Here is a 13,487-nt window from a genome sequence, read left to right as displayed (position 1 = left end):
GGTATCCGGGGTGGTTGCTAAGGTGTTGCTAGGTGGTTGCTAGGCGGTTGCTAAGGTGTTGCTATGGTATCCGGGGTGGTTGCTAAGGTGTTGCTAGGTGGTTGCTAGGCGGTTGCTAAGGTGTTGCTATGGTATCCGGGGTGGTTGCTAAGGTATTGCTAAGTGGTTGCTATGCGGTTGCTAAGGTGTTGCTAGGCGGTTGCTAAGGTGTTGCTATGGTATACGGGGAGGTTGCTAAGGTGTTGCTAGGTGGTTGCTAGGTGGTTGCTAAGGTGTTGCTAGGCGGTTGCTAAGGTGTTGCTATGGTATCTGTGGTGGTTGCTATGGTGTTTCTAGGTGGTTGCTAGGTGATTTATATGCATAAATTAGATTAAATGGTGTTTGCACGTTGCTACGCAACGTGCAAATACATCAATCAGCTATGCACGCTAGGTTGCTCTGGCCGTTCGGGGGTGTCCAAACTTTTGACCCGTGGCTCCATTACACACAGTACTGGGGGGCCGGGGTGTCCAAACTTTTGACCCTTGGCTCCATTACACACAGTACTGGGGGGCCGGGGTGTCCAAACTTTTGACCTAACGCTGATTTATCCCATAGCTGCTCCATACACTCACAGTACTGGAGTTCTAGCTACCTGTCCTTCGATCTAGCTGCCGTCCTCCGATTGGCCCCATTCATTCCAATGGGGCCACTTCGTACGACAATCGTACGAAATCCGTACGTCGTAATTTTTCGTAACGCATATTTTCGGAAAGAGCTCAATAAGTTCTACAGGTCCTCAATTGGTTTCATCTTCGTATTTCAAAAATTGCGACGTCCACGGGCGTGCAAAGTTCTGCCCATTCATTTTCAATGGTCAAAAAAACGCGTACTTACGAAGTTTTTACGAAAAACGTAAGTTCGATCGGAAAGCTGTATACAAGCCCACCATTCCCGATATGGACGCACGTTTTCTCTTTTGAACGAAGTCGATATTTCGAAAACTGCGGCACTAGTTAACCGGACAAAAAACAGGTGGAATAATAATAATAACTAGATTGCAGTTCCTGCAGAAACTGCGAGTGTGATTGCAGTGCTGGCTGGTATCTGCTAAGGTGTTGCTAGGTGGTTGCTAAGGTGTTGCTAGGTGGTTGCTAAGGTGTTGCTATGGTATCCGGGGTAGTTGCTAAGATGTTGCTAGGTGGTTGCTAGGTGGTTGCTAAGGTATTGCTAGGCGGTTGCTAAGGTGTTGCTATGGTATCCGGGATGGTTGCTAAGGTGTTGCTAAGTGGTTGCTAGGTGGTTGCTAAGGTGTTGCTAGGCGGTTGCTAAGGTGTTGCTATGGTATCTGGGGTGGTTGCTAAGTGTTGCTAGGTGGTTGCTAGGTGGTTGCTAAGGTGTTGCTAGGCGGTTGCTAAGGTGTTGCTATGGTATCCGGGGTGGTTGCTAAGGTGTTGCTAGGTGGTTGCTAGGTGGTTGCTAAGGTGTTGCTAGGCGGTTGCTAAGGTGTTGCTATGGTATCCGGGGTGGTTGCTAAGGTGTTGCTAGGTGGTTGCTAGGGTGTTGCTAGGCGGTTGCTAAGGTGTTGCTATGGTATCCGGGGTGGTTGCTAAGGTGTTGCTAGGTGGTTGCTAGGGTGTTGCTAGGCGGTTGCTAAGGTGTTGCTATGGTATCTGGGGTGGTTGCTAAGGTGTTGCTAGGTGGTTGCTAAGGTGTTGCTAGGCGGTTGCTAAGGTGTTGCTATGGTATCCGGGGTGGTTGCTAAGGTGTTGCTAGCTGGTTGCTAGGTGGTTGCTAAGGTGTTGCTAGGCGGTTGCTAAGGTGTTGCTATGGTATCCGGGGTGGTTGCTAAGGTGTTGCTAGGTGGTTGCTAGGTGGTTGCTAAGTTGTTGCTAGGCGGTTGCTAAGGTGTTGCTATGGTATCCGGGGTGGTTGCTAAGGTGTTGCTAGGTGGTTGCTAGGGTGTTGCTAGGCGGTTGCTAAGGTGTTGCTATGGTATCCGGGGTGGTTGCTAAGGTGTTGCTAGGTGGTTGCTAGGGTGTTGCTAGGCGGTTGCTAAGGTGTTGCTATGGTATCCGGGGTGGTTGCTAAGGTGTTGCTAGGTGCTTGCTAGGTGGTTGCTAGGGTGTTGCTAGGTGGTTGCTAAGGTGTTGCTATGGTATCCGGGGTGGTTGCTAAGGTGTTGCTAGGTGGTTGCTAGGTGGTTGCTAGGGTGTTGCTAGGCGGTTGCTAAGGTGTTGCTATGGTATCCAGGGTGGTTGCTAAGGTGTTGCTAGGTGGTTGCTAGGGTGTTGCTAGGCGGTTGCTAAGGTGTTGCTATGGTATCCGGGGTGGTTGCTAAGGTGTTGCTAGGTGGTTGCTAGGTGGTTGCTAGGGTGTTGCTAGGCGGTTGCTAAGGTGTTGCTATGGTATCCGGGGTGGTTGCTAAGGTGTTGCTAGGTGGTTGCTAGGTGGTTGCTAGGGTGTTGCTAGGCGGTTGCTAAGGTGTTGCTATGGTATCCGGGGTGGTTGCTAAGGTGTTGCTAGGTGGTTGCTAGGGTGTTGCTAGGCGGTTGCTAAGGTGTTGCTATGGTATCCGGGGTGGTTGCTAAGGTGTTGCTAGGTGGTTGCTAGGGTGTTGCTAGGCGGTTGCTAAGGTGTTGCTATGGTATCCAGGGTGGTTGCTAAGGTGTTGCTAGGTGGTTGCTAGGTGGTTGCTAGGGTGTTGCTAGGCGGTTGCTAAGGTGTTGCTATGGTATCCGGGGTGGTTGCTAAGGTGTTGCTAGGTGGTTGCTAGGTGGTTGCTAGGGTGTTGCTAGGCGGTTGCTAAGGTGTTGCTATGGTATCTGGGGTGGTTGCTAAGGTGTTGCTAGATGGTTGCTAGGTGGTTGCTATGGTGTTGCTAGGCGGTTGCTAAGGTGTTGCTATGGTATCCAGGGTGGTTGCTATGGTGTTTCTAGGTGGTTGCTAGGTGATGTATATGCATAAATTTGATTAAATGGTGTTTGCACGTTGCTACGCAACGTGCAAATACATCAATCAGCTATGCACGCTAGGTTGCTCTGGCCGTTCGGGGGTGTCCAAACTTTTGACCCGTGGCTCCATTACACACAGTGCTGGGGCTCTGGGGTGTCCAAACTTTTGACCCGTGGCTCCATTACACACAGTGCTGGGGCTCTGGGGTGTCCAAACTTTTGACCCGTGGCTCCATTACACACAGTACTGGGGGGCCGGGGTGTCCAAACTTTTGACCTAATGCTGTTTTATCCCATAGCTGCTCCATTACACACAGTACTGGAGTTCTAGCTACCTGTCCTTCGATCTAGCTGCCGTCCTCCGATTTGCCCCATTCATTCCAATGGGGCCACTTCGTACGACAATCGTACGAAATCCGTACGACGTAACTTTTCGTAACGCATATTTTCGGAAAGAGCTCAATAAGTTCTACAGGTCCTCAATTGGTTTCATCTTCGTATTTCAAAAATTGCGACGTCCACGGGCGTGCAAAGTTCTGCCCATTCATTTTCAATGGGCAAAAAAACGCGTACTTACGAAGTTTTTACGAAAAACGTAAGTCCGATCGGAAAGCTGTATACAAGCCCACCATTCCCGATATGGACGCACGTTTTCTCTTTTGAACGAAGTCGATATTTCGAAAACTGCGGCACTAGTTAACCGGACAAAAAACAGGTGGAATAATAATAATAACTAGATTGCAGTTCCTACAGAAACTGCGAGTGTGATTGCAGTGCTGGCTGGTATCTGCTATGGTGTTGCTAAGGTGTTGCTAAGTGGTTGCTAGGTGGTTGCTAAGGTGTTGCTAGGTGGTTGCTAAGCTGTTGCAATGGTATCCGGGGTGGTTGCTAAGGTGTTGCTAGTTGGTTGCTAGGCGGTTGCTAAGGTGTTGCTATGGTATCCGGGGTGGTTGCTAAGGTGTTGCTAGGTGGTTTCTAAGTTGTTGCTATGGTATCCGGGGTGGTTGCTAAGGTGTTGCTAGTTGGTTGCTAGGCGGTTGCTAAGGTGTTGCTATGGTATCCGGGGTGGTTGCTAAGGTGTTGCTAGGTGGTTGCTAGGGTGTTGCTAGGCGGTTGCTAAGATGTTGCTATGGTATCCGGGGTGGTTGCTAAGGTGTTGCTAGGTGGTTGCTAGGGTGTTGCTATGGTATCCGGGGTGGTTGCTAAGGTGTTGCTAGGTGGTTGCTAAGGTGTTGCTAGGCGGTTGCTAAGGTGTTGCTATGGTATCCGGGGTGGTTGCTAAGGTGTTGCTAGGTGGTTGCTAGGTGGTTGCTAGGGTGTTGCTAGGCGGTTGCTAAGGTGTTGCTATGGTATCCAGGGTGGTTGCTAAGGTGTTGCTAGGTGGTTGCTAAGGTGTTGCTAGGCGGTTGCTAAGGTGTTGCTATGGTATCCGGGGTGGTTGCTAAGGTGTTGCTAGGTGGTTGCTAGGTGGTTGCTAAGGTGTTGCTAGGCGGTTGCTAAGGTGTTGCTAGGCAGTTGCTAAGGTGTTGCTATGGTATTTGGGGTGGTTGCTAAGGTGTTGCTAGGTGGTTGCTAGGTGGTTGCTAAGGTGTTGCTAGGCGGTTGCTAAGGTGTTGCTATGGTATCCAGGGTGGTTGCTAAGGTGTTGGTAGGTGGTTGCTAGGTGGTTGCTAGGGTGTTGCTAGGTGGTTGCTAAGGTGTTGCTATGGTATCTTGGGTGGTTGCTAAGGTGTTGCTAGGTGGTTGCTAGGGTGTTGTTTGGCGGTTGCTAAGGTGTTGCTATGGTATCCGGGGTGGTTGCTAAGGTGTTGCTAGGTGGTTGCTAGGTGGTTGCTAGGGTGTTGCTAGGCGGTTGCTAAGGTGTTGCTATGGTATCCAGGGTGGTTGCTAAGGTGTTGCTAGGTGGTTGCTAGGTGGTTGCTAGGGTGTTGCCAGGCGGTTGCTAAGGTGTTGCTATGGTATCCGGGGTGGTTGCTAAGGTGTTGCTAGGTGGTTGCTAGGTGGTTGCTAGGGTGTTGCTAGGCGGTTGCTAAGGTGTTGCTATGGTATCCGGGGTGGTTGCTAAGGTGTTGCTAGGTGGTTGCTAGGTGGTTGCTAAGGTGTTGCTAGGCGGTTGCTAAGGTGTTGCTATGGTATCCGGGGTGGTTGCTAAGGTGTTGGTAGGTGGTTGCTAGGTGGTTGCTAGGGTGTTGCTAGGTGGTTGCTAAGGTGTTGCTATGGTATCTTGGGTGGTTGCTAAGGTGTTGCTAGGTGGTTGCTAGGGTGTTGCTAGGCGGTTGCTAAGGTGTTGCTATGGTATCCGGGGTGGTTGCTAAGGTGTTGCTAGGGTGTTGCTAGGCGGTTGCTAAGGTGTTGCTATGGTATCCGGGGTGGTTGCTAAGGTGTTGCTAGGTGGTTGCTAGGGTGTTGCTAGGCGGTTGCTAAGGTGTTGCTATGGTATGCGGGGTGGTTGCTAAGGTGTTGCTAGGTGGTTGCTAGGTGGTTGCTAGGGTGTTGCTAGGCGGTTGCTAAGGTGTTGCTATGGTATCCGGGGTGGTTGCTAAGGTGTTGCTAGGTGGTTGCTAGGTGGTTGCTAAGGTGTTGCTAGGCGGTTGCTAAGGTGTTGCTATGGTATCCGGGGTGGTTGCTAAGGTGTTGCTAGGTGTTTGCTAGGTGGTTGCTATGGTGTTGCTAGGCGGTTGCTACGGTTTTGCTATGGTATCCGGGGTGGTTGCTAAGGTGTTGCTAGGTGGTTGCTAGGTGGTTGCTAAGGTGTTGCTAGGTGGTTGCTAGGTGATGTGTATGCATAAATTTGATTAAATGGTGTTTGCACGTTGCTACGCAACGTGCAAATACATCAATCAGCTATGCACGCTAGGTTGCTCTGGCCGTTCGGGGGTGTCCAAACTTTTGACCCGTGGCTCCATTACACACAGTACTGGGGGGCCGGGGTGTCCAAACTTTTGACCCATGGCTCCATTACACACAGTACTGGGGGGGGGCCGGGGTGTCCAAACTTTTGACCTAATGCTGTTTTATCCCATAGCTGCTCCATTACACACAGTACTGGAGTTCTAGCTACCTGTCCTTCGATCTAGCTGCCGTCCTCCGATTGGCCCCATTCATTCCAATGGGGCCACTTCGTACGACAATCGTACGAAATCCGTACGACGTAACTTTTCGTAACGCATATTTTCGGAAAGAGCTCAATAAGTTCTACAGGTCCTCAATTGGTTTCATCTTCGTATTTCAAAAATTGCGACGTCCACGGGCGTGCAAAGTTCTGCCCATTCATTTTCAATGGTCAAAAAAACGCGTACTTACGAAGTTTTTACGAAAAACGTAAGTCCGATCGGAAAGCTGTATACAAGCCCACCATTCCCGATATGGACGCACGTTTTCTCTTTTGAACGAAGTCGATATTTCGAAAACTGCGGCACTAGTTAACCGGACAAAAAACAGGTGGAATAATAATAATAATAATAATAATAAGAATAAGACTTAAGAAGATCAATACTGTGATTGCATTACTGCAATCACACTAATAAGAAGAAGAAGAAGAAGAATAAGACTTAAGAAGAACAATACTGTGATTGCATTACTGCAATCACACTAATAATAATAATAAGAATAAGACTTAAGAAGAACAATACTGTGATTGCATTACTGCAATCACACTAAAAATCCCACATGGGCGTGTTTTTCTCTTCTTACATGTGTGTGTGTGTGTGCTATGTGTGTGTGTCTGGGTGTGCATGCACGTGTTAAAAAGAGAACAAAAAGCCTTGTCCGTTGCCATGGTATTTCGCGCGCTAATCTCACTGGCAAAGTGAACAATCTGTTGTGAAGGCAAATTGCCACTATTTAGGCAGCGTCCAAGTACAGTATGTCTGGAGCGGGAAACTGAGTGTTTAATGGCTCATCTGAGTTCTGTGTCTGTAATTCGAGTGAATTACCATGAAACCAACCCTTTGAAATGTTAGATTTGACTGCAGTGAACCATGTATTATCTTGTAATTTTGTGAAATCTGATCTCAGAATTTAGTCTTTTTGATGTTTTCTCTGTAGCATTCATTTAGGTTTATGTTTGATCCAACCATATGCTGAATATCTAGCTTTAAGTGTTGTTTTTATCAGGCATGCAACAATGTGCAATTATTCAGGCACGTTTGTAAAATTTTTAGAGATATTTCAGAAATATATTGACACTAAAGAATACAATAAAAGACTGTAGAGTCAGAATCAGTTGCATGCAGTGCAGCAACAGAACATTATACCATGAAAATACACTCCCCAATCTCCTAATTAAACCCTACAGAGCATGCAATTTACCTCCTAAATAACTCAAATTTTTCAATAACTCGATAACATTTTTGTGGAAGAGCTGTTAGTATGAATAACTTTTACATTGGTAAAGAACTTTTATATAGACTTCTTTAAAACTTCAAAAAGTTCACACATACATTTCTTGTACAATAATGGTTTTATATGGAATAAATGTTCTTCTATGGCATTGCTAAAGTATCTCACTTTGAAACGCCTTTATTTTTAAGTGTGTAGGTGTAGTGTCTAAAAAGTGCACATAAATTTAATCACCAGTTGAGAGCGCTGTTATGCTGTTGGAAAACTGCAGTTAAACTGGCTGTGAAAGTACCTTCATGTTTCATTTTTAATTAAGTTTTAATAATTGACGGAGAATTATATGTTCTTCGGTTGTCTGCAGGTGATGTACTTCAGCTCCCTTTTTCCGTATGTGGTGCTGTTCTGTTTCTTGGTGAGGGCCCTCCTTCTGAAAGGTTCTGTGGATGGAATTGTCCATATGTTCACCCCCAAGGTAAGATCCTAAACACTTACATATTTGTTACATAGCAAAAAAATTGCACCCGTAGTCAAATTACATATAATTCTCAATAAAAAAAATATTATACAAAGACAAAATTCTACACATTTTAACAGTTACTATTAATTAGCTGAGTTAAATGTCAATTTTGCCACATACATTTAATATGCATAAATCTTTGTTCAATGAAATTAAGCAATGCATTCAATTTGTGCTTCAAAAACGACAGAAAATGCCATGTTTTAGTTTAAGAATAAGGATGTTCAAAAGTTTTAGGACACCGCCAATTATTTCAGTAGTTTCAGTAGTTGCCACTCCCCCTGTCAAACCTGCAGCTCCAAATCGTTTCCTCAAAGCCAAAACTAAGCATTTGCTCAGTGTAACACCTGTACATAAGCCCACTCCTTTAACTACAGTGCTCACATAATTAGCATATTTTCCATAGGTAGAATCCTCTAAATATAATTCTGTAATATACCTCAGAAAATGCTGAACTCTTACCAAATAATTCACTGTAGTTTATGTGTTAAAATAGTTGACAGAATAATAAAACTAGAATTCAAAAGGTCACATTGAGCTACAATTTGTTATCACTGTATGTACATTGTATGTCTTATGATTGAATAATGATGAACTGAATAATAATAATAAGCTTGTAAATGAAAGTGTTAAGATCTTATCCACAGAGACGCGCTCCGCTATCCCAACAACAGTTTAGCACAATTAACTTAACCTGCTGAACCTCGAGCGCAAGCCAAGCACCTCATTTCTAACGTCACAGTTAAATTGTTCATCAGCAATTCCTCCATGTGCTCCACTGGGTGGTCTAACAGAATTTTCAGAAAACAATAATAAGAACCATGGAAACGGCATTGTTCTGTCCAGTTTCCCAGCATGCATCTGTGTGAGTAACATGGCAGGTTCCAGAAATGAATTAATTCCTCCTCCAGTAGACAGCCTGCATCCCAGCAGCGTGTGTGTTTCTGCCAGCTACTTTACATAATACACACACACACCACACACAAACACACACAAACACAAACACACAATGCTGTCACATGTCAGCTGTGTGCCTTAGATCACTATCTCAGCTCACGTCAAAGATTTGGTGTGTATGTGTGTGTTTGTGTGTGTATGTGTGTGTGTTTGTGTGCGTGTGTCCTTGTTTTTGTGTGTGTGCGTGTGTGTGTGTGTGTCTGTCTGTAAATATTGATTTATAAGGTTTATCAAGCTGCTACTTGTGCTATATTTTTTATTTTTTGTTGAACTGGCAAGTTTAACTAAAAGAAAATATTTAATACACTGTGTTACTTTATTTCACATAATAATAATTTGCTCTTTTAAGAAAGTTATACAGGCTATATTCTCCTGTTATCAGTAATTTGATCATTTTTATTATTAATATTATTATTAATACCACAAAAGACTGTCACTGTGTTAAGTAATTTGTTTTAGTAACATTAAAATAAATAAAACTTCGGTCACACTATAATTAATATATCTATTCTTTCAATGTTTCCCTACCTAATTTACACTAACAGTTATATTAACAATTTGACATAATGTGAATCTACCAGTTCTTTGCTGTTTATGAAAACGATATGGTGAATGTACTGATAAAAATTGTTACTTATAAAAATAATTGATTACATTGACTAAATAAAAAAAAATGTAAATGCTGATATAGTTCTTTGCCTGATTAAATTGTTCTTCGATTTGGTCAAAAACCTTTTGTAGATGGTTCTGCAAATAATAAGTGTTCTATTAATATAGATTTCTTTAATATACTATATATGTTTTGTTTAGATCATATACAGTATGTGCTATATGTTACTCAGATAATTCACCTAATTGCATGTTAAAGATGAGTAAAGAACTGTGGTACTGTTATCTTCTGTAAGCAACCTTTATACTTCATCTGTAATTTGTTTTATAGTATATTATCCACTTTTCCATATTGTGAATCTGACAGTTCTTTACATTTTGCCAGTGAGGATTATAAGAATGTATAAGAATTTGCCAATAGTAATGCTCCAAAATGACTTGGAATAAAACTTTAAGCTTAACGAAAGTTTAGAAGGCACAGTTTATGTTGTTGGCTCAGTGTGAAAAGAGTATTTGTGTGTGTTTTTTTGTCAGCTTGAGATCATGCTGGAGCCTAAAGTGTGGCGAGAGGCTGCTACTCAGGTCTTCTTCGCTCTGGGCCTGGGCTTCGGTGGAGTCATCGCCTTCTCCAGCTACAACAAACGGGATAACAACTGCCACTTCGACGCTGTGCTCGTCTCCTTCATCAACTTCTTCACTTCTGTATTAGCTACGCTGGTGGTGTTTGCAGTGCTGGGCTTTAAAGCCAACATTATGAACGCCAAATGCGTCGAGCTGTGAGTCCCACCTTTTTACACAAGCCAATACAGGGAAAGGTTGTGTTTTTGTTGTGTTTTTTTTTATTTAGGAATTTAGTTGAACCTATTGTAGCAAAATGTAGAATTAGCAGCCACTGCACTTTTTATTCAGCTGTGGAACCAGTAGGTATGTATCATAAAAAAAATTGATTGGTTTACTGATACAGTCTTTTGCAAAGTCTAAAGTTTGTTTGAAGTGTAAAAATAGTAAAAGAAAAAACCAGAGAATTATATACACATATTTTATGCTCAGAAAATCAACAATACTTTATAATATTTACAGGGGCAGCCAGGCTTTTGCACAAGCAGTATGTGCACAATTATTTATTAAGTACATAAAATAATTTTTTTATGCCTTAGAATTATGAGCACTAGTTTAGGGGTTTTGTAGTATTTGATCATTTGTGAATATGTTTTATTACAATGTATTCAATATACACTGTAAAACATCCTGCACAACTGTAAATATAATTAAAATTTAATAAATTAATAGTTTTACATATTAAAATTTTACCAAAACAGCTTTTGTCTGTAAATTCTCTGTTCAATAAAACATGCAGTTGTTCTGTGTTTTTAAATGATGAATTAAATCCATTGCCATGTAACTGATCACAATAAAAATTTTATATTTTTTTTGTTTTACTAAATTTCAGGAATACAAAGAAGATAGTTGGTTATCTGGGTAACGAGATAAGTCATGACTTGATCCCGCACCACATCAACTTCAGTCAAGTGAGCACCGAAGATTACCAGCAGATGATTGAGATAATTCGTGGCGTGAAGGAGAACGATTACTCTCGTTTGGGACTGGACAGCTGTGACTTAACAGAGGAGCTGAACAAGGTAAACAGTTATAATTGGCCATACCTAATTTTTACATCTGAACTTTACTTGGACCCCAGTAATTACAGTATTTCTGGAGGTGTGATTTTTTTACTTTTATAATGTTGACTTTTATGAAGAAGGGCACATTTTGTCATTAAGTCATTAAGGGAAGTTTGTTTTTAACTACACCTAAAATAAAGCTCCCTTACTCTTACCTGTAATGAAAAGTACTTGTTGTTTTATGATATAAAGTTCATTTAATCACCTTCCTCAGACATTGACATAGACTTAGCATAGGTCTTCTAAAATAACAAAAGAGAGCAAATTGTGTGTAGTAGAACAAGTGCACTGCTTTTCATAATCCTGTCGAAACTACACTGTATGGCCTTGTGTGCTAAAGCGTGTCTCGCGCGAGTGTGAAAGTAGAAGAGGAAGTGTGGGTGGAGAGTGTGAGGTTTTTGCGGAGTATTAGCAGATGATGAAATAAGCAGAAATAAGTGCAGTAGGTGTCTGCTTGGGTGATGCCATGTCTTCCTTTGGGTATTCAAAGACGCAGCCATAGACAACAGTCACTCTGAGAAGCTGACTTCTATTTATAGAACAAGCTGACTTTAGCTTTGTATGTTTTTTGTTTAGCAAAATGTTGTTTCTCTACATCTTAGTGATCTCTATCATGCTCAGTAGTTGACAATAGAGAAAATACTATACACTGTGGGAAAACCTGACAAGCAGTTAGCAGGAAAGTGGAGTAGAGGATCTGTTTTGTGGAATGAGGGTGCTTCATTCAGTACTTTGGGAATGAGGTAAACTGAGGTAAAATATGTCAGCAACGGAAATTAACAGTAGAGAGGGCAAGGCAAAAATCGAGAGTCAGAAACAAAGTCAAGTTGGTAACTAAAGACAATAAACAAAAAAGGAAACACGTTGTAGAAGAGCTAGATAACTAGATTCAGCAAACAGAGCAAACTATAAGTATATATATACTAGACAGGCCAGGTGGAAACAATTAGTAACTGGGAGGGGGGAACTCTGTATCGTCACATGATCAGCAGACTCAGGAAAGTCCGGTGTGTGTGCATGCTGGGAATTGGAGTCTTTGAATAGTTCAGAGTCCAGTGCAAGCAGATTGACAGTATATGTCAGGCCTGAAATGTCGAAAATGTGTGCATAATTTATTTTTTATGCATCGTGCCTTTCTATTTAACTCTTTTTCTCTCACTCTCTCTCTCTCCCTGTCTCTCTCAGGCTGTCCAGGGTACAGGGCTGGCCTTCATTGCTTTCACTGAAGCCATGACCCACTTCCCCGCCTCACCATTCTGGTCGGTAATGTTCTTCCTCATGCTGGTGAATCTGGGCCTGGGCAGCATGTTCGGCACTATTGAGGGCATCATCACGCCCATTGTGGACACTTTCAAAGTCCGCAAGGAGTTTCTCACAGGTCAGTCTAAAAGCTAAGCCGACCACAGCATTTACACATATTTTGCATTATTTGGTGTAATAACTCATCTATTGAGCACTGTTATTCACATGTTCTAATTCTGCTCTTTTTACAGTGGGCTGCTGTTTCTTGGCGTTTGGTATTGGCCTGATCTTTGTTCAGCGATCAGGAAACTACTTTGTGACCATGTTTGATGACTACTCTGCAACACTGCCCCTCCTCATCGTAGTGTTTCTGGAAAACATGGCTGTAGCGTGGGTCTATGGAACTGACAAGTATGTTACATATGTTTTATATACAGACAAAGTTAAATTAATTGGGGTTTTGTTGTGGTATGGTTGTTATTATTGGGAGGATCAGATCAGCAGTGCCCTCTTCTGGTGGTAGTGGGTTGTGTACCATGGGCTGAGCCATGATATGAGTGTTAGATGTATTAGAAAAAAAATAAGATTACCTAGTCTCATAATTACATTTAAATGTTTTATTATACAATTGTAATACTAATAGCAGCTTATATAAACCATTTATATTATCAATTTATATTATCATTATTATATACCCTGTCAAAACAGGGTCTGTTTGGTTGAAGGGACTGTAACTACCCTGATTAAGTTAATGCCATCATCATTATATGGCACAAATGTAAAAAATCTCCATAAATTTTGAATTACTGTACTCTAAAACTAATTTAGTCAAATGTAAGTAATCTTATAGGTTAATTAATTTAAAGGTGTTTTAAAAATAAGGCCTATAAGATTATATAAAGAACAGATGGCAACTCAAACAACAATTTAAATGCTGAAATAAACTTGTCTAATATCTAATTCTATATATCAAGAAGTATTTTAAGCAATATTCAGAACCTATTTTTGATTGCTGTGTCATGAGAAATTTTACCTCATTGTTTGCTCTAAAACTGTTTTACTGCCATCTACTTTATGCATTTTTGCTTTAGCACATCATTGCTGTTGTGTCAAACATTGTAACTCCAATTTTCACTTTTTCACAACTAAATAGTGTTTTGACAAAATGTGAATCTGACAGTAGTTCTAAACATTGTGTCAAAAAAT

The 13,487-nt window shown here is 42.2% G+C and overlaps 1 protein-coding gene across 1 annotated transcript in view; it reads left to right on the top strand.

The window, feature by feature from the left end:
- The window catches only part of slc6a15 (solute carrier family 6 member 15), a 47,055-nt gene that overhangs the window by 29,633 nt on the left and 3,935 nt on the right, over positions 1-13,487 (top strand). Inside the window, exons 6-10 of the mRNA XM_007250574.4 lie at positions 7,636-7,746; positions 9,892-10,133; positions 10,808-10,997; positions 12,225-12,417; positions 12,533-12,692. Coding sequence (XP_007250636.3) covers positions 7,636-7,746; positions 9,892-10,133; positions 10,808-10,997; positions 12,225-12,417; positions 12,533-12,692 — 896 coding nt within the window. The remainder of the gene's footprint in view (positions 1-7,635; positions 7,747-9,891; positions 10,134-10,807; positions 10,998-12,224; positions 12,418-12,532; positions 12,693-13,487) is intronic.

The sequence above is a fragment of the Astyanax mexicanus genome, chromosome 9 (genome assembly GCF_023375975.1).
Source record: "Astyanax mexicanus isolate ESR-SI-001 chromosome 9, AstMex3_surface, whole genome shotgun sequence".
Classification (NCBI taxonomy): Eukaryota; Metazoa; Chordata; class Actinopteri; order Characiformes; family Acestrorhamphidae; genus Astyanax; species Astyanax mexicanus.
Note: the sequence above shows the minus strand (reverse complement) of the source record. Positions and strands in the feature narration are given on the sequence as shown.